Source organism: Gadus chalcogrammus, chromosome 11 (genome assembly GCF_026213295.1).
Source record: "Gadus chalcogrammus isolate NIFS_2021 chromosome 11, NIFS_Gcha_1.0, whole genome shotgun sequence".
Lineage (NCBI taxonomy): Eukaryota > Metazoa > Chordata > Actinopteri > Gadiformes > Gadidae > Gadus > Gadus chalcogrammus.
This window is the reverse complement of record NC_079422.1, coordinates 11,461,040-11,488,665: the sequence shown is the minus strand read 5'-3', so window position 1 is coordinate 11,488,665 and position 27,626 is coordinate 11,461,040. Positions and strand designations below refer to the sequence as shown.

At 41.8% G+C, this 27,626-nt stretch overlaps 2 protein-coding genes across 2 annotated transcripts; both read right to left on the bottom strand.

The window, feature by feature from the left end:
• Nucleotides 1–109: 109 nt before the first annotated feature.
• Nucleotides 110–21,601, bottom strand: znf1035 (zinc finger protein 1035). The gene is made up of 5 exons (XM_056601778.1): nt 21,314–21,601; nt 11,283–11,367; nt 10,819–10,833; nt 9,818–9,875; nt 110–8,557 (listed from the first exon to the last, which is right to left on the bottom strand). Exon 5 carries the CDS (start codon nt 8,514–8,516, stop codon nt 693–695), a length of 7,824 nt encoding a protein of 2,607 aa, XP_056457753.1. The 5' UTR covers nt 8,517–8,557; nt 9,818–9,875; nt 10,819–10,833; nt 11,283–11,367; nt 21,314–21,601; the 3' UTR covers nt 110–692.
• A 108-nt stretch (nt 21,602–21,709) lies between these two features.
• On the bottom strand, nt 21,710–27,240 carry si:dkeyp-84f3.5 (uncharacterized protein LOC334144 homolog). Its single transcript, XM_056601790.1, has one exon. It carries the CDS (start codon nt 27,156–27,158, stop codon nt 26,301–26,303), a length of 858 nt encoding a protein of 285 aa, XP_056457765.1. The 5' UTR covers nt 27,159–27,240; the 3' UTR covers nt 21,710–26,300.
• Between the last annotated feature and the right edge of the window lie 386 nt (nt 27,241–27,626).

The following is a 27,626-nucleotide window of genomic DNA, read 5'->3' as shown; positions in this document are numbered from 1 at the left end:
TAAACTCTCCGGTATAGAAATATGGGATAAAAATAATTGTAACCCAAAATTTAATGTCTCTTTTTGGTATGAATCCAAAAGAAGTGTATCTTTAATTTGTAAGAAAACAAACCTGTCGAAAAGAATATCAGCAATCATACCAAACATTTTATCTGTACAGAAACATATTTGTTCCTATATGAAAATTACAACCTGCCATTACACTAAAACATTTATAATACAAAGAAAATGAATCCTTAGTTTGAATAACTTTTATCAACTTCAAACCATGTGTCATATAACAATGGAAACAATCTATTTACAAAACATACACAGTAATGCCTTATTTACATATTAGTCAAGAAAAATAATTCACCATTTGTCTGTCAAACTATATATATATTCAAGATGTGATCCCTTCCAATCTCCAAGACATTAAAAAGTTACACAACTAGTATTCATTGCAGTATATTCAATACATGTATCCTGTTTTGTCAGAGAGCTGGTAAGAATATACATCATAACTTTAGTTTTGCTTTGATGTTTGAAATAACACCTGACAAGATAACAAGACATGAACTTAAAAGCAAAGGAATATTTATGACATATCAATAATACACAGTGATGAAAGAAAACAAGTAATGAGCAGCTTAAATGAAGCACATTTTAGTTCAGATAATTACAGCAATGTACAATGTAAAAAAACAACAACATTACTTAGAGGGTCCAGCATGAGTCAATTGGTGTTCCTCCAAGAGGTGAAGAAAAGCAAATGCCTTATCACATTCTGTGCATTCATACACAACCTGGCCAACATGACTTTCATGGTGCTGCTTCAGAAGAGACAGCTGGCTGAACGACCTGTAGCACATGTCACAACGGTAATGTAAATAATCTTGCACACAGTGGGATTTCATGTGCAAAGCCATCTCTTGCACCGTGTCAAACATAGTGGGACATTTAAAACAACTTAACCGCGTTTTTTTATTTTTCTTAACAGTTGCTCTGGCGTCTCTCTCTAGATGTGTTCGCTCATGTTGAATTAGATCTTGTCTATGTTTGAAGGTTTGTCCACAAATCCCACATTTTAATTGTACTTTTGGATGATGTTCATTCTGATGCTCCAACAGGGAGCTTTTGGTGGAAAATTGCTCAGGGCAAGCGAAGCAATTAAACACATCCTCTCCGGTGACATCAACTTCTTCCTCCTCCCCTAGTGTTGGACCACTCACAGGTGATTTCTTGGTTTGTTCGCTTGAATGATCACTCTTTAACAATGAACGTGAACATGGGTGTTGTCTGAAAGCATCGGTTCCTAAGAAGTTCTGGCCACACCCTGTGCATTCAAATTGTGTATCTGCAGAGATATGGCAACGCTCATGCTCCTTCATTTTACTTTCAGTTGGAAGTGTACATTTGCAAATTTTACATTCATGAGTCAGATAATTAATTGGGGGAGGATTTTGTTCCCCAACCAAGTCAGTATTTTTTGTATTGCAAACTTGATATTCTGTGACTGTTTTGGGGACTGTACTGTTTTCCACAACATCTTCTTCTTTAATCTTTAATGCATGTCTCTTTTCGCGGTGATGTTTACGTGAATGAAAAATGAAGGTCTTCTCATTTGAAAAGCAGATGTGACATTGATTGCACAAATATTCATAGCTCGGTCGCTGGTGATTACTAATCTTGTGTTTCTCCAGGTGAGATTCATGCAGAAAGTATAGATCACAAACTGAACACGAGAATGGCCGTTCTTTTGCTGCAAGGCAACCATGCTCTGAAAGTTCCTTTGGGTCTTCGAAGCACTGGTGGCAAACCCCACATCGGTAGTTCTGTTGACTTGTGAATGGTGCTAAAGTCAAATTATCAACCTCTTCTTCAAAAATCAAAGGTGGAAGATCCCCAGATGCTACAGAGTGGCTTTTCCGATGCTCTGCACGACTGCTCTTGCAGGAAAATGTGCGATTGCATATGTCACATGGGAAATTATCTTCACGGTGCATTGCCATGTGTTCTGCCAACTGGGAGTATCCTGTGAAACTGAGGTCACATTTCGAGCAGCGGAATGGCCGACTCTTTCCATGAGTGTGCTTGTGTTTGCGTAATGCAAAAAGAGACACAAAGCCTCTGTGGCAGGTTTGACACTGAAATTCTGATGTGTGCGTTCGTTGATGCTGTAGCAGTTGGGATGCTTGGAAGAAACATTTACCACATTCTGCGCATTCATGTGGTTTTTCACCAAGGTGACATCGCTGGTGATCCTCAAGGTTTTCTGATGTTAGGAATGTCTTGCCACAGACATGACAAGGGAAGTAGGGTGCTGCATCTGAGTCACTACCCTCACTGTAATCTTCCCCGTCACCATCTTCATCAGTTTTGCCATCTTTATCACTTCCGCCTGAAGCATTGACCTCAATGCTTCCTTGGTCAATACTTTCTTCATTTTCAGAGCTATCGATATATTGATCAAGCTGCCTGATGCGATGTCTCTTTTTATAGTGTCGAATAAGGGAGCCTTTCAAAGTATAATGTCGGCTACACAGTTTGCAAAAGTAGAGTTCCTTTGGATGGTTTTCACTGAAGTGGCCGAGCAGAGATTTATTTGACCAGAATCGTTGAGAACAAATTTTGCAAAGAAATGGGCGTGAACGTTTTTTGTGATGTTTTTTGTGTACAAGTAGCTTCCCTAAGGTGGGGAATCTTTTGGAACACTCCAAGCAAGGATAAGTCTTATCAATCCCATGCGCCTTCATGTGTCTATCAAGATTTGCTCCGTTATTGCACACCTTTCCACACTCTGGACACGTATTGCGATTTTTCTCTTGTTCAACTCTTCCATGGTCTTCAAGATGACTAATGAGCAATAAACCATCAGTGAAACTCTGGTTGCATTCTGAACATTGGTAATGTACAGCTTTCTTTTCTACAGATGAGGTCTGTACTTGGTCTTCCTCTTGTAAGCCTTCTGGGTCTTTGCAGGAAAATTCTGTCTGTAAAACCCCTGTGCCCCTGCGAGGGATTTTGGAGCCTTCTTTGAAAACTAGAACTGAATCATTTTGTGGTGCATCAATCTCTGAGCTGATGGCGATCAATGATTTGAGAGCAACATTCTTCTTGGAAAGCACTTCAAGTCTTTTACATTTCTTTAAATGGCGGCGTTGGTGATTCTTATTCCAGAAACATTTCATGCACATAGGACAGGAAAATGGAGCTGGATTTGAATGGATGCGAAGGTGGCCACCTAGTCCTGACCTGTTTTTGAAGCGCAAGTTGCAAAATGAACACGGAAAAGGTTTCTCTCCAGCATCATCGACATGAGTATTGCCACTGAACAATATTTTGCCATCTCCATTTATTAGTTTCTCATCATTTGTGGCATCCAAAGGCTCTTCCTTGATACTGACAATATTTGACAAATGCTGTTGTAGAGATGTAGTAGGAACTGGTGACTTAACAGTGTCCTGCTTGTGGTCATTTAGGAAATGTTGTTGGAGCTGAGAAAATATTAAGAAAGTGGAATCGCAGTAAGCACAAGAGAAGCCATTTGATGTTATTTCAGAAGATTTCTGGAGGTCACCTGATATACTTGCGTTGGAACAATCCAATTGATGGATTTCAAGGGACTCCTTGGGTAAAAGCTCTTGACATTGATTACAGGGCACTAAATCATCATGTCTACCCTTTGTGGGATTGCACTTGGATGAGTGACGCATTAAATAATCCCTCCTGATAAATCTCTCTCCACACAGGTTACAGAGAAAAGGCTTCTCACCTGTATGCAGTCGGGTATGCACTCCTAATTGCCAACCTGATTTGAAAGATCTGGGACAATATATACAGGCATTTCTTTGCCGTTTGATGGGATACTGCTCTAGAATTTCAGCCTCAAGCCTGTCAATTCCTGTTGATAGTGCAATGTTTTTGCGCCGGTTGATAGGTAATGTACTTTTGTTATGGAGCATAGACATATGTCTGGCCAATTTAGATTTGCAAGTAAAGAATTTTAAGCAGATATTGCACTCAAATCTCTGCTCCTCAGCAATAATCAGACTATGAGCCTGCTTTTGCCAACCTTTTCCAACTGCATCCAAACTAATTTTGGGTAAACAAACTTCCAATCGCTGTCTTTTGCCTTTACAGCGGGTCTGGTGTAGTTTCAGATGATCATACCTGGAGAAGCAACTGTCACAGGCTTTACAGCGATAAGGCTTGACTTCAGTGTGTGTCAAAATGTGTCGTCTCAGATTTCTGGCTTTCCAAAATGTCTTTGTGCAGAACTTGCATTTGTATTCAGCTTCACAATCTGTATTTTTCTCTTTTGCTTCTTTGACACTAGTTGGCCTTAACAATCTTGGTTGGTTATAGTTGTGGAGCTTGGTATCATCCTTTCTAACAAACCCACCACATAAGGCTTCATGCTTGATACACATAGACTTGTTGCCATATTGACGGCCACAGTGGTCACAAGCAAAGGATTTCTTGGTGTGTGAATTCAGATGTCTTAAGAGAAGTGATCTGTACTGAAACCTTTGGGGGCAGTGTGGACAGGTATGTGGAAATGTCTTTGTTCTAGTTCTATTGGTCCCATGTAGCTTTTTTTCAACCTTTTCCACCACTTTGTTAGGCAAACTCTTGGCAAGTTCATCAATGGCAGTTGTTCCATTGCAATTCTTTTCATGTTGGGAAAGTTTTGTACGTCCATAAAAAAGGGTGCATTTAGAACAGCTCAACAAAGTATTTAATTTATGGCCATTATGGTGTTTCTTGAAACGGTTTCTTCGACTAAATGTCCGTGGACAGTAGGAACAATAGAGTAATTTTCTGCTATTTTCAACTGGTTTCTCTAAAACCTCAACTACCTCCGGCTGGTTTTCTTCCAGTTTACTGGCAGAACATGTTTTCTTATGGAGATCAAGGTTAATAATGCGGTGGAATCTTTTACCACAGTCATTGCATGGAAAAGGTTTGTCTCCAGAATGCCTTTCTATATGGCGAACCAAGCAGCGCCGAGAATTGAAGTGATGTTGGCAGAAAGGACACTTGAATGAGGATTCCGTTATATGTTTTAGACAGTGTTTCCTTAAAGATTGGGGATCCTCAAAATCTTCTTTGCACAAAGAACACTGGGAAACTTTCTGCTTATGCAAAGATTGCGGTGGTTTTACTTTTTTCTCTGTGTAACCAAGTTCCTTTTCGGACTCACTTTTGTGGGATGCAAGATGTCTCAGTAAATATACAGGATAATCAAACAGCAGTGGACAGTATGGGCACTTGAGTTTTCCCCTTTTAAGATGAGTCTTTCTGTGTTGAATCAGTTCCCCAATAGATGGAAGAATCTTTTTGCAAACTGTGCATTGTATCCTTCTTTGATGAATTGTCTTGTGATTTATCAAATGACTGCGTCTGGCAAATCCTTTTCCACATTCCAAACAGAGGAATGGTCTGTCACCTTTGTGAATTCTTTCATGGTTCTTTAGAGAGAGTGATTTGCTGAATCCTTTGCCACAGAAGGAGCATGAGAAGCCATAGCTGTGATTAGCTTCGTTTGAAATTGAGGTATCTGTGCTCTTCACAGTTTTTTTACTGCTGAGATATTTTCTGTCTATCGAGACGGGGAAAGACCTGTATTGTACAACTTTTCCTGTCAGTTTGTACAACTCATGTTTCTTCATATGTTTGTATTTCCCAGATGGATGGAAAAACCTGGCTGGACAAAGACTACATTTGTAGCCTCGTATGTCCTCAGGGTCTGTTGTAGTTGAAGGTACTTCCTTATTTGCCAAACTTATCTTAGGGTTTGCTTTTGCCAGCTTTCGGAGATAGTTTTGCAGGCAATTATTTTGGATATGTCGTGTTCGATTATTTGTCAATGAGAAGATTTCTTTGCACAGTGGGCACTGATATTTACTACCTATTTTCCAATTGGCACCATTTGTTTGTTCTTTGATACAGCGCCGCAGGTGGCGAGCTCTGTTGTAAGAGTACTTGAAAACACGAGGACAGAGTGGGCATTTATATTTGCCGAATTCATCAACCCCACTTTTTGCCATTCCCTTTATGACTCCCTTCACCTTGTGTACATTTGATACATGCTTGTTCATCTTCTTGGAACTTGCAAAGGTTTTTGAACAAAATGGACAAACATGTGCCACGGAGATATCCACAAGCTTCACGTAGCAGTCCGTTAGACCTTTGAATTCCGTAACTTTCTCTGTTACTTGTTCTGGTTTGGTTGTTTTACTTTTTGGGATATTCAAATTTGTATTTGACTTATGTTTTGAGCCTTGACATCGCCCAGCAATGCGCACGTGTCTGTACAAGCAGCTACTCTGCGAGAAGTATAGATTACATCCATTGCATTTAAATGGTGTTCTTCCTGTATGAGTTCTTATATGCTGCACATGTTGATAAAACCTATGAGATACATGACTGCATGAGTTGCACTGGTATATATTTTTTTTTTTCCTTGTGGTCTTAAGTACCACCTTCGCTGGTAGGTCGTAGCCAGTGACATCACAAACAAGTTTGCTTTGTGGATCATCATGCAGCAAATAGATATTAGACGTTGGGCAAAATTTGAATTCATGCTGTGAATGGGTATGATGGTGTTCAATTATATCATCAACATTTTGTGTTGAGTGTTGGCATTCCGTGCATTGATATTCTTTTATGCCATTTACTGGTTCTAAGGTTTTCAGAATTATAATGGGCTGCAGCCTTTTTTGCAATTGTAAAGAGCTTTTGAGTTCAGGTAACTCCACTTTTAAATCAGTTGGATTGGAGTTTTCCAAACTTGCCACAGGACTTTTTTGTGCTGATTGAGATGTTTCATTGTCTGCACAGGGGGTATTCACTCTAGGTAAGGCTTCACCATCATACATGCCAAGATCAGGCTGTTCAAAGGATGGCCTTGTCTCCGGGAAGGATTCTTTCAAAGATTCAGATCCATTCTCTTCATGCCGTTGTGTGGCAGAAACAATGCTCTTCAATGTTTTTTCCTCATCCATAATGGAGTATAACTTTGGCTGGTGCAATTGATCTGTTGATTCACTTTCTGGAGGTTGCTCTAAAAGCCTCCTAGAGCCAGAGAGTGTCTGGTTGTAAGAAGCATCCATGGTGTCACATTTGCTGTCCTCAACATTATCACTACCAATTATGTCCATGCAACTTTCAGAAGATAGCTGTGCAGGACACTGGAACTGTGATATGCCTTGAATTGTTCTTTTCAGACCATTTGTCATCTTTACTTCCTTCAAAGTCTCCGAGTTGTCATTGTCCAGTTCATGAATTGTATCTTGAGAATGGGAAACGTTGGCATCAACATCACATTCAGTGGTGGAAGACAACAATGAGTTACTTGTGTCATCCATTCTATTTTCATGCAGGCTAGGTGAAGAAACGTGATTTTGGTCAATGGTTTCCTCACCATCCCATACTTCCCTGTTATCTTGTATCAGGTCTGATAATTTTGTAGCAGTTTCCTGGATTTTAACATCCAAATCTTTTGCAGAACTAAGGACCGAAGTTAATTTATTATATACAAGTGGCTTCTTCTCTTGCCATTTGTCCACTTTAGGACATGTGAGCTCTTTTTCATACTCTGAGGAGCCGTTCGTTGTATCCTCTGCCATGTCCTTGTGAATACCAATGGTGACGTTCAGCTCTTTTGCTTGTATAGGAACTGTCTTTTCCTCCATGTCATATTTCAGTTTCTGCTCTGTCCCTGCATTTTCCTGTTTATCATTCTCTGTTTCCAAGGATTTTGCCGAAGCTGATGTTGAATGTTTTGGGACACAACATTCAGAATTATCTTCTTTTGTTTCCATATTTTGTTCTGCACAATCTGCCATTTTTCTTGCCTTATCGTGTAATTCAGATGGGATTGGCAAGATTAAAGGTGTTTCTGAGATTTGAGCGGTTGGAAAATCAGCAGAAATTGACATATTGCCGGTCGGGGTGAATGGCCATTCTGAGGGACTGTGTTTTGTAGTTATTATATTGTCACAACTTGCCTTTTTTTTATCCAAGCTTTTCATATACTTACAAGAAGGTCTGATTTCTGTTTCGTTTATATTTGAATCTGAGCAACTACTGACATCCGAGTAGTCCTCAAGGAAGGATGGTGCCAGAATTTCACAGTCTTCCTTAATTTCTCGCAAATCTGCTGCAAAAGAGGGAAAATGGCTTGATGTGGTTAATCCATCTGCAGTCAAATTTGAGAAATCTCCATTTTCACATTTTGATGACCCATCTTCAACTGACTGATGTTGATCAGCTTGCCATGGTGTGTCACTATAGTAACTAAATGCACAGTCTGAATTTGTGCCAGAGTTTGGGTAAAGGTTGGAGCCAAAGTCAGAGTTGGTTGAAACAGCCTCTTCTGAAGCCTCCATGTTGGACAAGTCATGATGTGCATTGAAGTTCTCTATAGGTTGAGTTAAATCCCCTTCTGGTCCAGACGACACTTCACAAGGCCTCGGAATAGAGGGCGGAGGTTGAAGGTTGGGAAGGTAGGAATCCCAGCCATGAGACATTCTTTTGAAGACTTGAAGGAAAGATTTACTTTCCGTTGACCCTTAAAAAAAAAAGAAAAAACATCATTATAACTAGAAAATGCATTTCCTGCAGAAAATGCGTGGAGTGCTGTAGTACTAAGTGAGGTTGAAAATATTTTTTAATAAAGCCACATAGATTAAGACAAAGAAATCTTAAATGGCTTAAATAAAGTGAAGGGATTTGAACAAAAGTTCAAAAGTCTAAATGGCATAAACTATGTAAACATGCACACCATTTAAGAAAAAGTAAATGGTTGGAAACAAATAAAGTGACAGCTGAATGAAAAGCGCAAAACAATGCTAAAAATGCAGACATGTAAAATGAATTGAACTGAAGTATCTGGTGCTGTCTGTCTTTCTGTCTGTCTGTCTATCGAGCCGGTGCGTGATTAAAAGTAACCCAATAGAGCGGTAAAAACAGCCCAATCTGGCAACACTGCCTGAACTTCCTCGTAAAGTAGCCCCATCCAGTGGGAAAAACCACCCAATCTAGCAACACTGCTGAACGTCCTCACGCTCCAGCATCAACGTAAATCAATGAGACCAACTGAAAACGAAGCCGGTATGAAACTAGAATTGTGATTCTGAATAAAGCTTAAATAATATCAACATTTTGTTTGGATATTATTGCAGATACAGGTGTGTAGATTTGTTGAATGGTTTGAACGAAGGTAAACGGTTTAAAATGATCGAGTTACGATGTATTAAGGAGTAAGAGTGTCAGAATGGGCAGACGTCTTCAATGAAAACAGCTGAAAACGAAGCCGGTATGAAACTAAAACTGTGATTCTGAGTAAAGTTTAATTGATATCAAAATTCCGTTTAGATATTATTGAAGATACAAGTGTGTCGATTTGTTAAATGGTTTGAACGAAGATAAATGGTTGAAAATGTATTTAGTTACGTCTTAAACAGTTGAAGTACCAGAGGTTGGAGTACCTCCCATTGACTCCCATGTTAAAAAAAATATAGTATTTTAAAAGTAGAATATCTTAAAAAGTATAAAATATATTAAAAATCTGAAAAGAAGCGCGCGATTCCAAGCTATTCTGAATAAAAAAATTAAAACATTTGAATAGTCTCTAGGTGAAAAATGTAGGAAGGAGATAGGTCCCAAAGTTTGTAGAGAGTAATAAAGAGGAAAGAAAGAAAGAATAAAACTTGTGAAGAACAATAGTTGAGCGCTGCATGCAGCACTCACCTAAATATGCAATTAACAAGCACAACATCAAATAACTGGAAGTTGGCTATGTTTTTGCATGTTTATAGAGCCGTCTTACCTCATGTTTCTTCAGGTCATACACTGACTCGACTCATGGTGATCGGTTATGTATATACCTATTAGGGATGCAAACAATTAATCGATTATCGATTAATTGTCGATAAGAGATTACTCGATTAAAATAAATTACTTGCAATTAATCGCATTTTAACCCGTAATTCCCCAACCGTCCACGTGAGGGCGCACTTGACGCCAGACGTACTTGACGCACACGCGGGAACACAAGCGGGAACACAAGCAAAGCAGGGCCGTGTTCCAATGCCCGTACTTCCATGAGTATACTTAAAGGAAGTATACTATCCGCACTGGCTACTACGTACATTTTTCAGATGCGAGTGCTGTTCCAAATCGAGTACTCCGTGGTGCACTAACCGGAAATTACGATCACGACTGCCGCCGTGGCTCCTCCCCCGCAATAAACATCCCGCTTTGAACGGTGAACTCTTTACGCCTAGCAGCTATAAAAAGCTATAAAAACTATAAAAACTACAAAATGACTATATTAATGCAGGCTATGTGGAAAATGCGCCGACTTTGGCTCAGCCTGGCTCCGCCTCTTCTTCTACGTAGCTAAGAAGGCTGCCGTTGAGTACGGGGAGTGTCCTTCGATCCACACTTCACGATTAGCCCGTTTTGAGTACGGCATCCGGGTCCTTGAAGTATACTTCTTTTCGCCGGATCTGAATTGGAGTACTGCGTACTCAAATTTTGGCTAGTAAGTACGGACAGTACGGGTATTGGAACACGGCAGGACGGAGTGCAGTATGGAGCCACTTTAAGTTGGTTAATGACGACAAAGACGCCAAATGCACAATATGTGGAAGTATTCTAAAGTACAACAACTAAACGACTTTGTTGAATTACCACCTAAATGTGTCACATTCAGAAGGAAATTCAGCTTCTCAGAAGAATTGCCGCTTATCAATTAATCGATCATCGATCGATAAGATGAAACAACTATCGATTAATGAATTACTCGATAATTTGCATCCCTAATACCTATATATCACCAACCTTAAAAAGAAACCATTATTAGTAATATTTATGTCAAAATACATATTTCACTTTGTTTTTGAGTAATTCGAAAAAGTTCCATAAAATACCAAAATATAATTGGATACTTGAAGGTAGGATTTTCAAGTTTGGCAGGATTTTTGTTAAAATTCATAGAAACTGTTATTTCAATGTTGAATAAAAATCATCCTGATAGACAACAAGTCAGGTGCAAGGCTGGAAATACCAATGATGAAAATAATAAAAAGGGTTTCATAATGTATTATGATCCATGTAGTATTACCATTACTAAAGCATTATGTTAAGAGTTTACTGAATGCAGTTTAAGTGTTGCAGAGCCACTGGAGAGGGTTAGAAGGCAAGGGGGAGGGGAAGAGGATTGCAATTAAAGCGGTAGGAATAGCTTTTGGACAAACTTGAACATTGTCCTGTTCTAGTTTCAGACATACCGCTCTGGCAGAAATGAGCATCTTATCCTCCTGGAAACTCCTACTTGCATGTGGTGTCCCTTGTCTTGGTCAGCATCACACCTGCCTTGAGCAGATAAGATGGTTGGATGAAATATAAGTTAATACAGCTGAGCAGCAAATAAACAGAGGCTATACTTGTTGGGACCCAACCCCAGGGAAAAACATTATCTTCAAATGATGTACCACACATTGAAGCTGTCGGTACCTATTCAAGTTAAATCTAATCGTACCAAATATCTGGACCTGTAAGACACAGTGGGTGAGAGAGTGTGCTTCGACATACTGTAGTACAGAGAGAGGAGCACCACTACGTCGCAACTCGTTCATGTGGTACGTTTAAACACAGTCAGTCCAATGGAGAGCCAAAGGTTGTCGAAGGTATAGATGTTTACACTTTTTACAGGGAAATCCTGTCTAACCTGAATAAAACATCTGGTCAAACACAAGATGTCCAAAAGCCCTGGAATGTACCGTGTTTCCAGAAAAAACTGAAACTGAAACTAGTGCCGAAGAAGTTTTACCCAGAATGAAAAAGCTGAGGAATTGAGGACTGGTCATAATAAATAGACTATCAATTAGCTATTCAAATTAGGAAGCAAAAATTGCGGAACATTGAATGTCAAACTGAATTCATCATCAAGGATATCATCACATCCGAGCCCCAGAGGTTACACCCTTCACCCTGGTGCAGAAGACGTTGTTACCCTGCCCGAGTCCCTCAGTGCTACGACTACAAGATTTTAGGAAGGATAACAGTGTTTCCTCCGAGACACAGTATTCTCACGCTATTGTTATGGGCTGGGGGTTGTAGAGATGTGTTTGGGAGGGGAGAAGGAGTGGTTTATTTAAGTATATTCAAAATAAATAACAATGTTGACATTGAGAAGTTTTTTCTTATTTTTATAAATGAAATTGATCTTTTCCTATTACCGAGGATTAAGTACAGAAAATAATGTACCGTTGGGTACCGGTACCAAATTCCAGGTACCGGTATAAATGTGAACCATACACATCATAAACTAAATTTAAAATGACACCAGTATTCCGTTAAAGGTCTTGACATGCATCTTAGGGGTGTAAATCTCTGGTTTCATCACAATACGATATTAAATCGATTCATTGGAGAAAGATACAATATTTGCTAGGGCTGCAACAACAAATCGATAAAATCAATAAAAATCTATTACTAAAAGCGTTGGCAACGAATTTGGTCATCGATTCGTTGTGTTGCGCGATTAATACGTCACTCGTAGGCGTGGCACTGTTTACAGCCAGCCGCCGACAGGTTGGTTCATGGTTCATGCACGCCCACAGCGAGCTTGAGTGTTTGCGACCACAGCTTGTATTTTGGTCATATCTCAACACTGGACTGTTATCCTACATAAAAGTGTTCCTTCACTGACTTCGGATTCAAAAAACTCCTTCAACTCAGTATCCCTCTAGTCCAACCGAAAACTCTGTCAGCTGCTGCTGCTGCAGACGGTGTGCGGACGGGCTCGGAGTCGGCACCGCGTGCATCAACAGTCATTCAAAGCACAATAGTAATCACACAACCGGACGGTGTAGAAAGTCCCGTCAGTTAAAAATAGTAATGCCGTTTTTAAATCCATGTTAAAATCGGCAGGATATAGAGCTAGTTAGCTTAAAAAAAAAGTCGCAAACAGTGTCAAATGTGATGTGTTCAGGTAGGCTCAGTAATATGATTGATGTGTTCAAATTAGGGCTGGGCGATTTGGCCTAAAAATAAAATCTCGATTTTTTCTAACTAATGGACGATTTTCGATTTAAACCTCGATTTATTTTTTCTGTTTTTCTCTAAACAAATTCCATTGAAACCCATGTACGTGTGTGGCGCTTATGGGGTGTCGCACCACACTCACCAACGCAGGGGTCTACAACCCGCTGATTTAAGAGTATCACGATTATCAACAATCATGGAAAGCTGAGTAGGTTTATCAGTTTTAATAACAGTATGAACAAATAGAACACAAAAATGACAAGTTGTCCTTTGTATATCTATAGTAGCAATAGCACATGCTAAACAAGGACAAAATCTACTCAGAATAATTGAATGAACTGTTTACATCCATGGCTAACCAGTGCATGAGAAGGAGATGACAGGAGACTAATGTTTCACTCTTTCAATTGCTCTAATTTGAGCTCTTACTGTTGTTATCTAACATACCATACAGTAATTTAATTGTGTAAAAGTGTGAAATTATTGCCCCTTAAAAATGACCATGAATTAGCTATACTCTCATTTGCATAGTGATTAACATTATGAATTTAAATTGTGTATACCAACTGTATGTTGGCTGACATTTACCTATAACTTTTTTTCCCTCCACTCTAACCAAGGATGCCTGTTTTTAAATTCCCTAGCCTGACACCCAGTCTGAAAGGCTGGCCAGGGGCTGTCATCTAAAAGTAACAAGGAGATATAAAGTGGGATTAAAACATTGTCTTCTGTTGACTACTTATTATGTGGTTTACACATTAATATGGGAGGACTGGACGCACGCGCACGCACGCACGCACGCACGCACGCACGCACGCACGCACGCACGCACGCACGCACGCACGCACGCACGCACGCACGCACGCACGCACGCACGCACGCACGCACGCACGCACGCACGCACGCACGCACGCACGCACGCACGCACGCACGCACGCACGCACGCACGCACGCAACCACGCACGCACGCACGCACGCACGCACGCACTCACGCACGCACGCACGCACGCACGCACGCACGCACGCACGCACGCACGCACGCACGCACGCACGCACGCACGCACGCACGCACGCACGCACGCACGCACGCACGCACGCACGCACGCACGCACGCACGCACGCACGCACGCACGCACGCACAGCACGCACGCACGCACGCACGCACGCACGCGCACGCACGCACGCACGCACGCACGCACGCACGCACGCACGCACGCACGCACGCACGCACGCACACGCACACGCACGCACGCACGCACGCACGCACGCACGCACGCACGCACGCACGCACGCACGCACGCACGCACGCACGCACGCACGCACGCACGCACGCACGCACGCACGCACGCACGCACGCGCACGCACGCACGCACGCACGCACGCACGCACACACACACGCACGCACGACGCACGCACGCACGCACGCACGCACGCACGCACGCACGCACGCACGCACGCACGCACGCACGCACGCACGCACGCACGCACGCACGCACGCACGCACGCCACGCACGCACGCACGCACGCACGCACGCACGCACGCACGCACGCACGCACGCACGCACGCACGCACGCACGCACGCACGCACGCACGCACGCACGCACGCACGCACGCACGCACGCACGGCACGCACGCACGCACGCACGCACGCACGCACGCACGCAGCACGCACGCACGCACGCACGCACGCACGCACGCACGCACGCACACACGCGACGCACGCACGCACGCACGCACGCACGCACGCACGCACGCACGCACGCACGCACGCACGCACGCACTCACGCACGCACGCACGCACGCACGCACGCACGCGCGAGAAGGAGGGGCTCGGCCCGCTAACTAACGTGCAGAGATGCAGGGGCAGCTTCGCGCTTCGTAACAGAGACAGGGCAGAGCGCGAGCGCGCAGCGGGAATTTTATGAATGGTGAATGTAGGAGATAACTTCCCCTGCTTAAAGTATTTTATTGCAGTTATACCAAACCGATATTTCCGAAAAATAAACACAGAAGTGAAAGATCTGTCACAAGACGATTGATACGTATCCGTGCACATTTTTAAGTGGGTATACGCAAATCCTGGTGCATTCCTAGTGGGTATACGGCGTATACCTGCGTATCACGTAGACTACACCACTGCTTGTAACTAAGAGAACACACATGTGAGTTGTTGATCACAAATTATTTGTATACATAACGTCATCTTTGCAAAAGACGTTTAACTGAAAAGTGTTTCAATCGACCCGGCTCTCCCCCAAGTCTGTCGGGGGCGAGGTGAATGTGATTGCAGTAGGCTGAGTTTTGCGCGCGTTCTGGAAAGTGAGAGAGGAGGCTACTACGGAGTCTATTCAGCAAAACAAATCGGAAGAGTCTAGAACTGTTTTTAAATCGCGATTTTTCGGTTCAGCCATTTCACAAACCGTAGGAAAGAAAAAATGCAAATTAATCGATTAAACCGAAAAAATCGCCCAGCCCTAGTTCAAATGCAACAGAAAAAAAAAAAAAGCATGCACACTTTTCTTCGGCAGCCACCTTAGCTACGTAGCGGAAGAGGGCGGAGCCAGGCTGAGCCAAAGGCGGCGTATTTTCCACATAGCCTGCATTAATAGTCATTTTGTAGTTTTTATAGTTCTTATAGCTTTTTATAGCTGCTAGGCGTAAAGAGTTCACCGTTCAAAGCGGGATGTTTATTGCGGGGGAGGAGCCGCAAATTGAAATATTGGCCCCCTGTGTGGTAAAATGTTTAATTGCACACTGCATTAGTTTAATCGATGAAAAGTTTACGTAATCGACAAAATTCTTAACGATCAATTAGTCGATCGTCGATTAATCATGCCCATCCCTACCATCCATCCATCCCATCCATCCATCCTAAAATGCAGTAGTGAAACGTGACTCTTAAACCTTGGCCCTCTGACCCCCCTTCCCCTTCCCGAAAAAAGCGAACCATCAGCCTTGCTTACTGTGTCCTCTCTCTCTATAGTACTGCAATAGTTACCTATGACAATTCCAGCTCTGAAACAACATTAATACGCGAGTCCAGTCTTAGCAATGCATCGAGCGAACCGCACGGAGAGTGAGTGATCACAAAAATCTCTTTAGCAAAATGACACATAATCGCATCATCACACAAGCTTTGTGTGAACTTCAGTAGAATATATAGACAACGACCATGATGCGAAACTCATGACAGCAGAACATTTTTTAAATCCCAACGGTAAAGCTTTTGCTCCTTGCTCATCGCGTCATCCACGGGTATTGCCATATGTGGAGTTGAAATGCCTTTCAAAAGCTTTGGTTTTCTGAACCAATTTTAGATCTTGTGTGGGTCTACCTATTTTTAATTCCACTTTTATTAAAAGATGAACTAGAAAACGTAGATACCAAATCAGAAACAATAACCTTCTATCCTAGCTGTCTTGTTACTCGCAGCGGCTGCCGTCGTGAATTAAGCAAAGTCAAGGCCATAATCTAGCTAACTGGTTTATTGGATTCATGTCCCTCATAGCAGGCGGAACTCATCAAGTTATCGATAACTTGATGACACAGCCCACCCATTTAGAAGGAAGATTTGTTTGGTCAATTTGTCATTTGAAATAAGTCTCATAGAATTACTATCTTCTTCACGTCTTATGAGCGATGTTATCTATAAAATGTGTCACACACAGTGGGGCTAGACTGAGCTTAACTGTAACACGGACGTCATAATAAACTGCTGCTTAGACTGAGCCCCACACATTAACATACAACCTAGTGTTAAACTGGGAATCCCAACTCTCTCTCCACTGGATCATCAAAAACAACGGCTGTCCAAATCAAGCTTCAATTATCCGCAAAATAAAGACCGCGAGATTTGCTTTTTTATTGCAAGATATCTTTCGACTCTTGTTTTGTCTTGGACTGTTGGGAACGTTCGTTCTGTTTCCACTCCTCCAGGTTAGATTTTCGTATAAGCGAGAACATGTATTGATTGTGAGTCATGGTCGGAATGACTTAAAGGCCCACTATGCAACTTTTTTAGCCAAAATTACATTAAGTATGCAGGTTGAGAGTTATGCTGATGGTTCTGCATCCATTTCTGGGTCGATTGGTGGGTGTGTCATTTACCCATGTCGCCTCTCCAGTGAAAAAGCGCATATGCAACTTGATCTGTTCGGACCGAGCCAATCCGGATGTGACGCAGCGGTAGTATCCTCGAAAATGTAGTCAGATTGTAGTTTCGAAAATGCTTTACGGCACAGACACACACCCAAACATGGCACCGGCTAGATATAAACAGCCAGTTTGCTGGCAATTGTTGCATTCATCATGGATCAATCAACTGATAAGGGACCCAATAGGCGACTGTCGGTGGAACAAAAGAAGAATGGACCAGAAAAGAGATCAGACACGAGTGAAAGGGGAACTATGCAACTTTTTTGGCTTGATTTACCTTAATATAACAGGCTAGGAGTCATTGCGATGGTTCCATTATACATTTTTGTTCGATTGTTCGTTGTTTCAACTCCCCCTTGCGCATCTTGGCGGAGAAAATGAATATGTTTCTGCCGGCGACCCGCCGCCCACTCTCGCGGGAGTCTCGGGTCTCGCGAAGTAACGAATTGCTTTGCGGCACAGACCCCCAAACACGGAACCGGCTCGATATAAACACAAGTAACTAAGGGATTGTTACATTCATCATAGATCAGCCGACTAAAAAGAGACAGAGAAACCCAATGTCGGAGGAACAGAAGAAGAGAAAAGGGAGACTGACCGACAGAGTGGCCAGACACGGGTAAACGTTGGGCAAGCTTTTCAGGAATAGTGTGAACTGAAAGAAAAAGAAGACTTCAAATCAGACTCCGACTTGGCCGTGTTGCTTTTGAAATTGAAAGTACCCTTGGGTGAACTTTGTCCTCGTGGTATTCTTGATGTTGATAGTCTCTGTACAAATGTGTTTGCTCAACCATTTTGTTGTGAGCCCTGTAAAAATTGTTTTCTCGACCGTTTTGTTGTGAGCCCTGGATGTTTCTAGCTTGCTTGGTTGCAACCATATAAACACCTTTGTTTCCATTGGTGTTTTGCTGTTCGTCTGTCTCGTCCCCCAGATACAGACTGAATCCCCGAATCCAGGTTCTTGTTTATTTAGATTATTATGTTGGCCAACACTCTCACACCGATTGTCAACCTAAGATAAAACAATTATAATCTAGGATATAAATTCTCCCCGTCAACTATAAAAAGGATGGCTTTATGTTTATTGCAATACAAATACACCATTTTAAAAATGTATAACCTTGCCTACACTTTATGAACATTTACTTCGGACATGGCTCCACGCATTCGCCGGCTTCTTTGAAAACAAATGCACATGGCTCGCGTAGAAGTGCATGAAGAAGGGTCGTCAACGAGTTGTTACGACAGTGTTGTAAAATATCTACTACGAAGCTGTAGGGGGCGCTGTGTAGAGAAATGTGCGTGCCAAAACCAAGAAAACAGCGAAGAAATTCCCGAAGTTGCATAGTGGGCCTTTAAAATACAACCGTGAGGTAAAGAGTGATTGGAACAATAGACATTGATAGACATTTCTCCCGTTCCCCGATATATATCGTTATATCGTTCAATCCTATCATCATGTCATTCGATTCTTTGAATAATAAGCGGTGTGACTTGTTTGGTTCTCAGGGGTCAGGGACAACTGGAGCCATGGGGGCCACAATGTGATGGAAGCTTTTGATCACAGCACTTCAAGTCATTCTCAGGGTGTTATGAAAGTGAAAGTACACGAGCGTCCAAAGGGAAAAGGCAGCGCCGACTGCTATCAAAATGAATGATCAATACATGTAACAGATAGGATATAGGTCTATGATTAGTTGACCACTATGGATGATCAATAAATGTTAAAAATCACAAGTATAGGTCTATGATTGTAGTTTACCACAATGGAATCATCAATATATGTAACAGATAGGGATAATTAAAGGTCTGATTAGAATTGACCACTATAGCTAGCTGCAGTAAGAAGACAGTGTTGAGAAACGTAAATAGGCCGTTAACTCTGCCATTTCCCACAACTTGTACAGTCTCCATGGTGATTGGTGACATGACAAATATACCTGAATGTGACTGGTTAAACATATATATTTGCTGGTGAGAGCCGTTAAGAATCTACCTTTGTGCGAATACAATTAATGTCGACTTTACTGTAACACGGAAATCGCTACATCGTTACACCCCTACTGTTTATACTATGTTACAGTAGAGATTCTGGGAAGGGGCGGCGAGGGCTGTACCCTAAAAGTTGACTCATAGAGCCTGAGTCGGTTCCAATTCTCTACAGAAGAAATAGTGCTTTACAAAGAGGCGTAGGCTTCTTTGATGTTACATCAAACGAGAGAAGAAATAACTCCAGCTACATCATTGGTCGAAACAAACTTCTATATTAGACCATTTCGATTCCAGACTGTTCCCAGGTCATTCTGACCAATAAAACTTATTTTCAGTGATTGAGGGAATCCATCTTGCCTGTGATCAACAGGTGTGGGAAATGCAGTTCTACTCAATGGAAGGGAGCGAGAGAAGGGGCATTTTTGTTGATCTTGCTCTTTTCTGCACTTATCTCCTCTGCTTCATTTCTCAACCATTACCTGCAGGCCTCTTTATAACATTCCAGCTCATCTTCTATAGTCAAAGGGACGACCCCCGAGAGTCGTGCTGAAGACAAAGCTAGAGGATGTGGCATGTTAACAGGGCTCTCAAGTCTCACGCATTCGGCGTGAGACACACGCAATTCAACCCATGCACACGCTCTCACGCCACACTTCGTATTTCTCAAATAGCGGCCCAATTTGGGCCGCTATTTAACAGTGGAACAGGTAGGAATCAAATGGGTTTCCCGTACGTAGGGTAACCAGACGTCCTCTTTTGCCCGGACATGCCCTATTTTGGAAACACTAAAAAAATCGTAGGGGATTTTATTAAAGCCTCATACATGTTCACATTGAATTTGCGTTGCGTTGCGTTTCCCTGGGTCGTTCATAAACTAGTTAGGCTACGCCCTCCCCTACTCAGTTCTGTTCGCTTTGCATTGGTGGAAGTGAGAAAGGGGGAGTGGTTAAGAAGAGCCTTCAGATTGGACGGTTTGACTTACTTAATTAATTTGTAATTATTATTTTTACCATTATTTACCATTTTATAGGGACAAACATTTACAAATTTCTCCTACAGGGGATTGATAAAGTTCTATCTATTGAAAAGAAAGAAACACTTGGTCATACTTTACACACTTTACCACAGGATTGACCTACTGAATGCCACATTAATATATACTTATGTTTTTGCAGGTTCAAATCTCACTCAGTTAAAAAATTGAGAGCCCTGTGTTAATGTGCACACACACACACACACTCACACAAACACACAAACAAAACATAGTCGTTGTTAAAGTAAGTAAGGCTTAATGTTGAGCCCTGTGTATTAATCAAAAACTATTTATGAATGATTAAACTGCGTGACATGCAATCCAGCACAATGTGGTATTCTAGTATGCAACTATGTTTATTTTAAAGAAATGTGTATGCTATAGCAACAAAAACAAAGTGTTGTGGTTTAAGTTATGAATTAACCTAAATGAGGGAGACATCATACATTGTACAAAGTTGCAAGCCTGTCCCATGAATATAATCTGAGGAGGAACATTTGATTGAGACATTTAGATACAGGTTTAGCATATCTCATAAGCCTACTTGAATCCTCAGAATGGATTATATATAGATAATAAATGGTAATGCTCAATGTAAGCATTAGTGGACACTGACGTTTTTGCAGAGGGCCAGACTGATCCCTCATCCTGCAGACTCCCAGACCTAGCGAAATGGCAGTACACTGCTTTATTAAAAGGAATAAACACCCGCGCCCACGATCAAAATCAGCTTCGTATTTGTAATCTTTAACGTTTAGCTGATGAATAAACGGTGGAATTGATGACGGGAGAGTATAACGGGGCTTCTTAACGTGGTATAAATTAGCCTAAGGGAGCTAACTGTTTAGCACACAAAGCGTGGGCCATGCCGGTTACAACGCACACAATAAAAGGAAAATATACTATTGTTTTTGCCTTGATAAATGAAACGTGTCCGCTTTAGCACACGGCTAATATTTGCTGACGCTATTTATGACATCAATGTAACCCTTGACAGCTACATGGCTAATACCTACATAGCTAGCAGCGAATAATGATGGCTTCACTGCAGCTGGAATCGACATAACTTCAGTTCTTAACCAAAAACTCACGTTCTGGCTCGTCCTTAGAGCGATGGTGCAATGCAAGTCCAATTCTTCAATGATGTCAAGACAATGGATTGTCTTACAATTCAGTATCCGATGTGATGATCCGGTCCACAGTATTTGTATGGTTTTCAGACAATGTATCTGACTGTATGCATTTCAGGAATGGAACCTTACAACCAATAACAACATGCGATAACATTCAAAGGTCCCTCCCCTCCCAGTTCTATGGGTGCTGTTGCCGTAACAGACGGATCCCTCCTGGACTTCATCCGGGCAAGTCCTGTGGGCTGCGGCGGACTCCAACTGCTGCTACTCCCCCCCCCCCCCTGTTTTTTTTGCGAGGACCGTTAATTTATGCTACCTGCATTGTCAATTTTGGTCCCCAGAATAAGAAATACTAGGGGATTGTGCGAAATGGGACACTCAGGATTGTGAAATGAATGGTCAAATCATACTTGGTGCATCACTGCCTGCAAGACCATCGGTGTCCTGTGTGGCATCCAAGGGTTAAAAACGACACGAGCAACCTACCATTTTGAGGAGAGAACCTGCCACAAAATGGCGCTTTTACTTCTGTGCGGGTTCTCTGGGGTTCCACTATACTGCAGTTATTCACCAGTTACATCGACCTATCAATAAAGAGGGATATATCCAAATATGTTTTCAATATAGTTGTAGGTTGTAATGGAATAAGCTAATGTGTAAGGAAAAATGCCCCAGCTGAACATTCAATTCCTCCCTTCTTAAAAGTGCCTCCATGGCCACTTCACCTCATCATGTAGTCCACACCAGTGTAAAGGTCTCAATTGTTATAGCTAATACGTTGGTAAGTTAATGCTGCCCGTTCTCACTATACAAAGTATTAGCTATTGGGCATGCCTGCCTGGCCTAAAGTGTTGAGTGTTTGGCTGCAGGAGTGCAGTAAGATATTTATAGTATATATTGGGTCGTTTATATAAATCTGGTTCATGGATGACAACGATTGCACTATTGGTGCATTTGTGGTACTACCTTGCGGCGTAAGTATGAATATGCAGCAGGCTAGCATTTTGTTTGTGTATTTGTAGCTGTTTTGTGTTACGTTTTGCTATGCGGCAACCATAATGTGTCTAGGTGCCAGAAGCCTGCTAGATTCAGTTCTAGTGGTGTGCATGTAAAGGACATTAATCCATACCAAACATAATACGATTCATTTCACTGCCTTTTATTTCAGTCCCTGAAATGTACTTTATATCCCATCCAAGTCTCAAGAGTTGTGTTGACAGGCCAACACCTTGTAGTCAGTTTGGAATAGACTTAACACCTGTTTATTAGTCCTTCTTTTGCTCTTGCATCACTGCAGTCATTGCCAAAATGTTATTTGTTTCGGTGTTTGTTGTCAAAATAACTTCAGAAATATGTTGTTTCCCCCCCTTGCAACTTGCAAGCAACCCAGTGCTTGAGTTTCAGTGATGGTATGAGCCTTTTGTCAAAGGGCAGTACCCAACTGATTGGTCACACCTGCTTGACCATTTGTTCAACTGCCTAAATATGAAGTGTGCTCCTGGATTATGGATACCATAGGTCAACCGCTACTCAAACAACCGCACATCACCCTTTACAGTTAGATCCGAGACTTCCTGAAAGACCCAAGGGGATCCAGATGGGCAGCTCTTTCCTGTACTGGGTCACATATTCTATATATCTGCACACAGCTCCAACAATTGATTTACTGACATCACTGCCCTTTTAATGTGACCAATGAGACTGCCAACAGAGTGGAGATGACATTTCTGACATCATAGTGCAAGTACTACTACTTCCACCCCAGAAACACTAACATTGCATTGTGTACTGCAGGTGGCAGCCGAGTGAATGCCATGTTCCCATTGACATCGAAGGCACTTTACCGGCAACTCAAGCTGCTTCAGGTTCTTCTGGGACAACATCAGTGAGGAAAAAAAATCATTGTTTTGAAGCCAATGTTTACAAGTCTGGGTTGGCAAAATAAGTTGTCAATAGCTCAGCTTCTAGTTCGATCCCTGGCTCCTCCTAGCTTATTGCGCGTTTCCACCGGCGGGTGAGCTTTGGCCCAGCACGCCTTGGCCCAGTATTGAAGGTGCGGTTTGGCCCAGCTCAGTTACGGCTCGCGTTTTCCAACACCGACAGTACACTTATGGTAGGGCGGTGTTTAAGACTGACAGTGTAGCCTGCCAATAAATCCAAGGAATAAGAAGAATGCTACACAATGAACAAAGAGCAACAATTTAGAACGTCTAAGAAGGATGTCAAACTTTTGCCCCACATTTTCTTCAATAAGCGAAGCTTTCGCTGTTGTCCCGAAATACCTTGCGGGTATTGTGTTTGTTTGTAACATCCCCGTCGAACGGAAGTGACGATACTGTTGACCAATCAGCAGACGGCTTGTGAACTTGGTGGCCCCCTTTCAAACGTCACAGTACCCCACTTTGAGATGAGTACGGCTCATCAGGACTCAGTCCGGACCCGGACACTTTTGGCGTGAGCCATCAGTGCACCTTTGCATACCGAATCGACCCGCACCCGCCGTCGGAAACGCGCATTAGTGTCGAGGTGTCCCTGAGCAAGACACCTAAAAGTAACTGCTCCCGATGAGCTAGTAATCGCCGTGTGTGGTTTACACCCTCCGTCTGTGTTTGAATGGTTGCAAGTGCCTTTGGAAAAAAGCGTCAGCTAAATGCCCGGAATAATAAGACCACTCACATTAAACCTTTACAATTTAGCAAACATCCAGACACCGCCTATTATGTCAAGGTCCACAGCATGCAGGCAATGCCATTGACCAATTCCCTTGGTCCTACAGTTATAGTCATGGGAAATTAAGGTTGATTTCAGGATAAATGTCAACGCTGGATGGGTAATTTCTACTTTCAAGAAGTTGTCTCAGGTCCAGGGCCAACTAGCAGGTACCCACTTCAGAATAAAAGGACCTAGATTGAATTCTTAATCCCGGTTAGGGAACCCAGGCAACCAAATTTACATGTAAGCTTTAGTTATTAAAATTTGGTTAAATTCTCATTGCAATGTTAAATATTGAATACCGTGTCCCGGTAAGCAAGTACAGGATTATTTTAATTTAGTTATGTGACCAAATCCTTCTTATTCCAATGAATGTGGACTGGCTTGTTAAAGACCACTCATGGGGCTATGAGCAGCAACCAAAGAGCAACAGCCCTTAAAAGCACATGCCAAATCTGTGTGTAAAGAAGTGGATAAGGCATCTGAACGTTTCACAAATGAGAAATAGGTGTACGTCATTTATGCAGCACTTCAGTGTCGTACCACTATGTTCAGAGTTCCTTGTGCAGCATTATTGAACCACTTCTTGTTGAGGATTATTCTAAAACACTGCAATTTATACTGTAAGGACATAGATTACAATTAAAGGCATACAGAGAAGTGGTTATTTTCATCAGTGAGCTGATTGTGAGTCAGTTGTGCAGAATTAAACTCGTCAAAGTGGTGCCTCCTTGTGCTCTTTGTTGTAGAACAAGGTGAGGGAGGCATTGTTGGTAGTGCGGAAAGATTCATAGGAACAGTTTTTCGAAATTTGAAGTGCGCAGAGTATCTGTCTCGGCATTTAGCTGACGCCTTTATCCAAAGCAACCTAAGATAAGTGCATACATATTTAACAGGAGAGGAAGCCAGAGTTTCAGCTTTAAATGGGGATATCTTTTTTTTTTGGCAAAATAATTGGAATGTTCAAAACCCATTTCATCCAAGAAGTTACTGTTGAGGAGACCGCTTGATTCCATACCCCAAATTTACCCTCTCGAACCCTACACATATTTGGGCTTTCATTGTCATTTAAATGCAATTAGACGGCATTGCAGGAATTTGGAAGAGGTTATGCTGCCTTGTTAACTATGACATTAATGCGATTAAATATTTTAATCACTTGACAGCACTAATATATATTCTAAAGAGGTCTGCGCTCCATGCGTAGCGCCGCCTACTCTGATCAACAAAGAGAGCCGGCTCCTTGACGAACATACACCCCCTCGGTTTAACAAAGGCAAGACATTGAAATTGCAGGGTGTGCCAATCCCTGACCGTACCAGCTTGGCAGTGTAAAAATTATTATTGTTTCTGCTCAAAACCAAAAGGTGCATATTTGATTTCAATGTTTGTTGCCCAATAATTCAGCTGACTGCAGTAAGCAAGAAGCTAAAATCAGCATGGGTAATTTGGCATCATTAGTAGGCAGTGGAATAGAGCAAGACACAAATATTAAGTAAGAGCACAAGTGTGGTCCTGGCTAGGACAATTTGTAGCAAGGCATTAACACAGCATGGGTTAAGGGTCTAATCCCCACTGGTGCCACCAATACAAAAATGTATGCCCCACAGTATGAGACGGCACTTTATATAAAGAACCCGCCAAATCGTATTTCTGTCAATGTTCAAGCCCCAAAATTCTGAGCCACATTAGATGCATTTGACACCCAACAAGGATATTTTGCGGGGGCCAGATATTCAGATGGGGTGAATAGCTGCAGCAAAAATAGTCGTCAAGTAAATTGGTGAACATCTTATAATTGTAAATAATTAAGTAAGAATAAATGTGATATATGTATGAAATTCATTTTTACCATTACAAAAAAATGGAACTTTTATAAATGGTTAAGATACATTTAATGAAACAATTATTACATAAGGGTCAAACATGAATTCAATTAAAAATCACACATTATTAGAGGATCAGTTGCTTCAAACAATGGTAGACAATGGATATGATTAAATATTGAATACATATTTCCAAATTGCGCTCCCAATTGTTTTAATACATATCATGAACATGACAATATATTTGATTCAGACCATAAACAGGGTCACCCCATAAACCATTCTAGACTCATTGAAGTCTTGCATAAAGCATTTCGACCAAAGGCCCTGAGGATTACATTTTTGGCAGCATCACATTTGTATTATTGGGATATCAAAACCCGAAAAGGAGTCGTTCCAGACAGCAGCTACTCAGAGTTCTTAAAGTTGTGGGAATTCTGGTGCGTAAGGAATATTTTCAAGTTTGAAAATGTCTGTTGGCATTCATTACATTCATAAAGATCATTTTTAGTATGACTTGAATCCATGTTCACAATGTCTGCATTATCCTTTTCCTGGACTGTTTGCGGCATATCAGCCATTATTCTACTTTTAATGTGCAGCTCCAAGGAAGGGGAATTATTGAAACTTATGTTAGGGTTTACAGTTGGTTCTTTCTTGTGGTATCGTAGGTGCCTTTGGTAGACACTTATAAGACCAAATTTCTTCCCGCAGTCCTCACATTTGTATTTTCCAATACACCTAGATTTTTTTGCAGTCTGCCTAGAACCATGAGTCATTGGTTTCAATCCAGATTGCTTTTCCAAATTAGGTTGATGATACATGTCTACATGCTTTGCCACATCACAGTGCTGAGGAAACAGTTTTTTGCAAAAAGGACATTTATGCATTGTCTTTTTATGGGACCTCATGTGGCGTGATAAACTACTAGAGTGATTGAAAACCCTATTGCATTGTTTACACGGATAAAGTCTGGCTGGGACACTGCTACTCCTGTTGCTAGATCCAACAGGTGCACCTCTTTCTTGCATTGTATTAGTCATATGCGTTGACCTACTGAAAGTTATCCGAGCTTCTTGGTTCAACTGATCAATTTCTTCCTGGGTTTGATGGATGAGATGATGCTCCTTCAGAGCTACCAATTTATTGAAACGGTCCCCACATAAACCACATTGGTATGACTGACAATCACTGGCATTATCAGTAACTTCCGGAGAACTAGCCAATGTTTTGAAATCAGAAGATGTCCCATTTAGTTTACCCATTTCATGGGACTCTTCAAGTTTCTTACAGTGCTTTTTTACTTCTTTAAGACCGTTGCAATGGTAGAGAGAGTGTGTCTGAAAATCTGTGAACCAGAAAAAAACGGAACCACACTTTTTACAAGGGTAGGTTTTCTCATTTTTATGCCCTTGATTCTCAACTTTACAGAATAATTTAGCTTTGGGAGGAATGTGATTTTCTTTGCGATGTATATTTAATGAATCAAGTGTAAGGAAACGCTTACCGCAAAGCCCACAGCAGTAAAATCGTTCTTGTGAATGGTTAGGCAAGTGTTTCCTCAATTCCTCTCTACTCCAAAAGATCTGAAAGCACAAGGTACACTCAAAGCCTCTTCCTGTGTGCTGGACTGGTCCAGCATCTTTACAAGAAGAGAGATGCAAAGATGCTGTTGAAGGCTTGGATCCAACAACATCGTTGCAAAGAGAGGGACGCAAAGATGCTGCTGTATC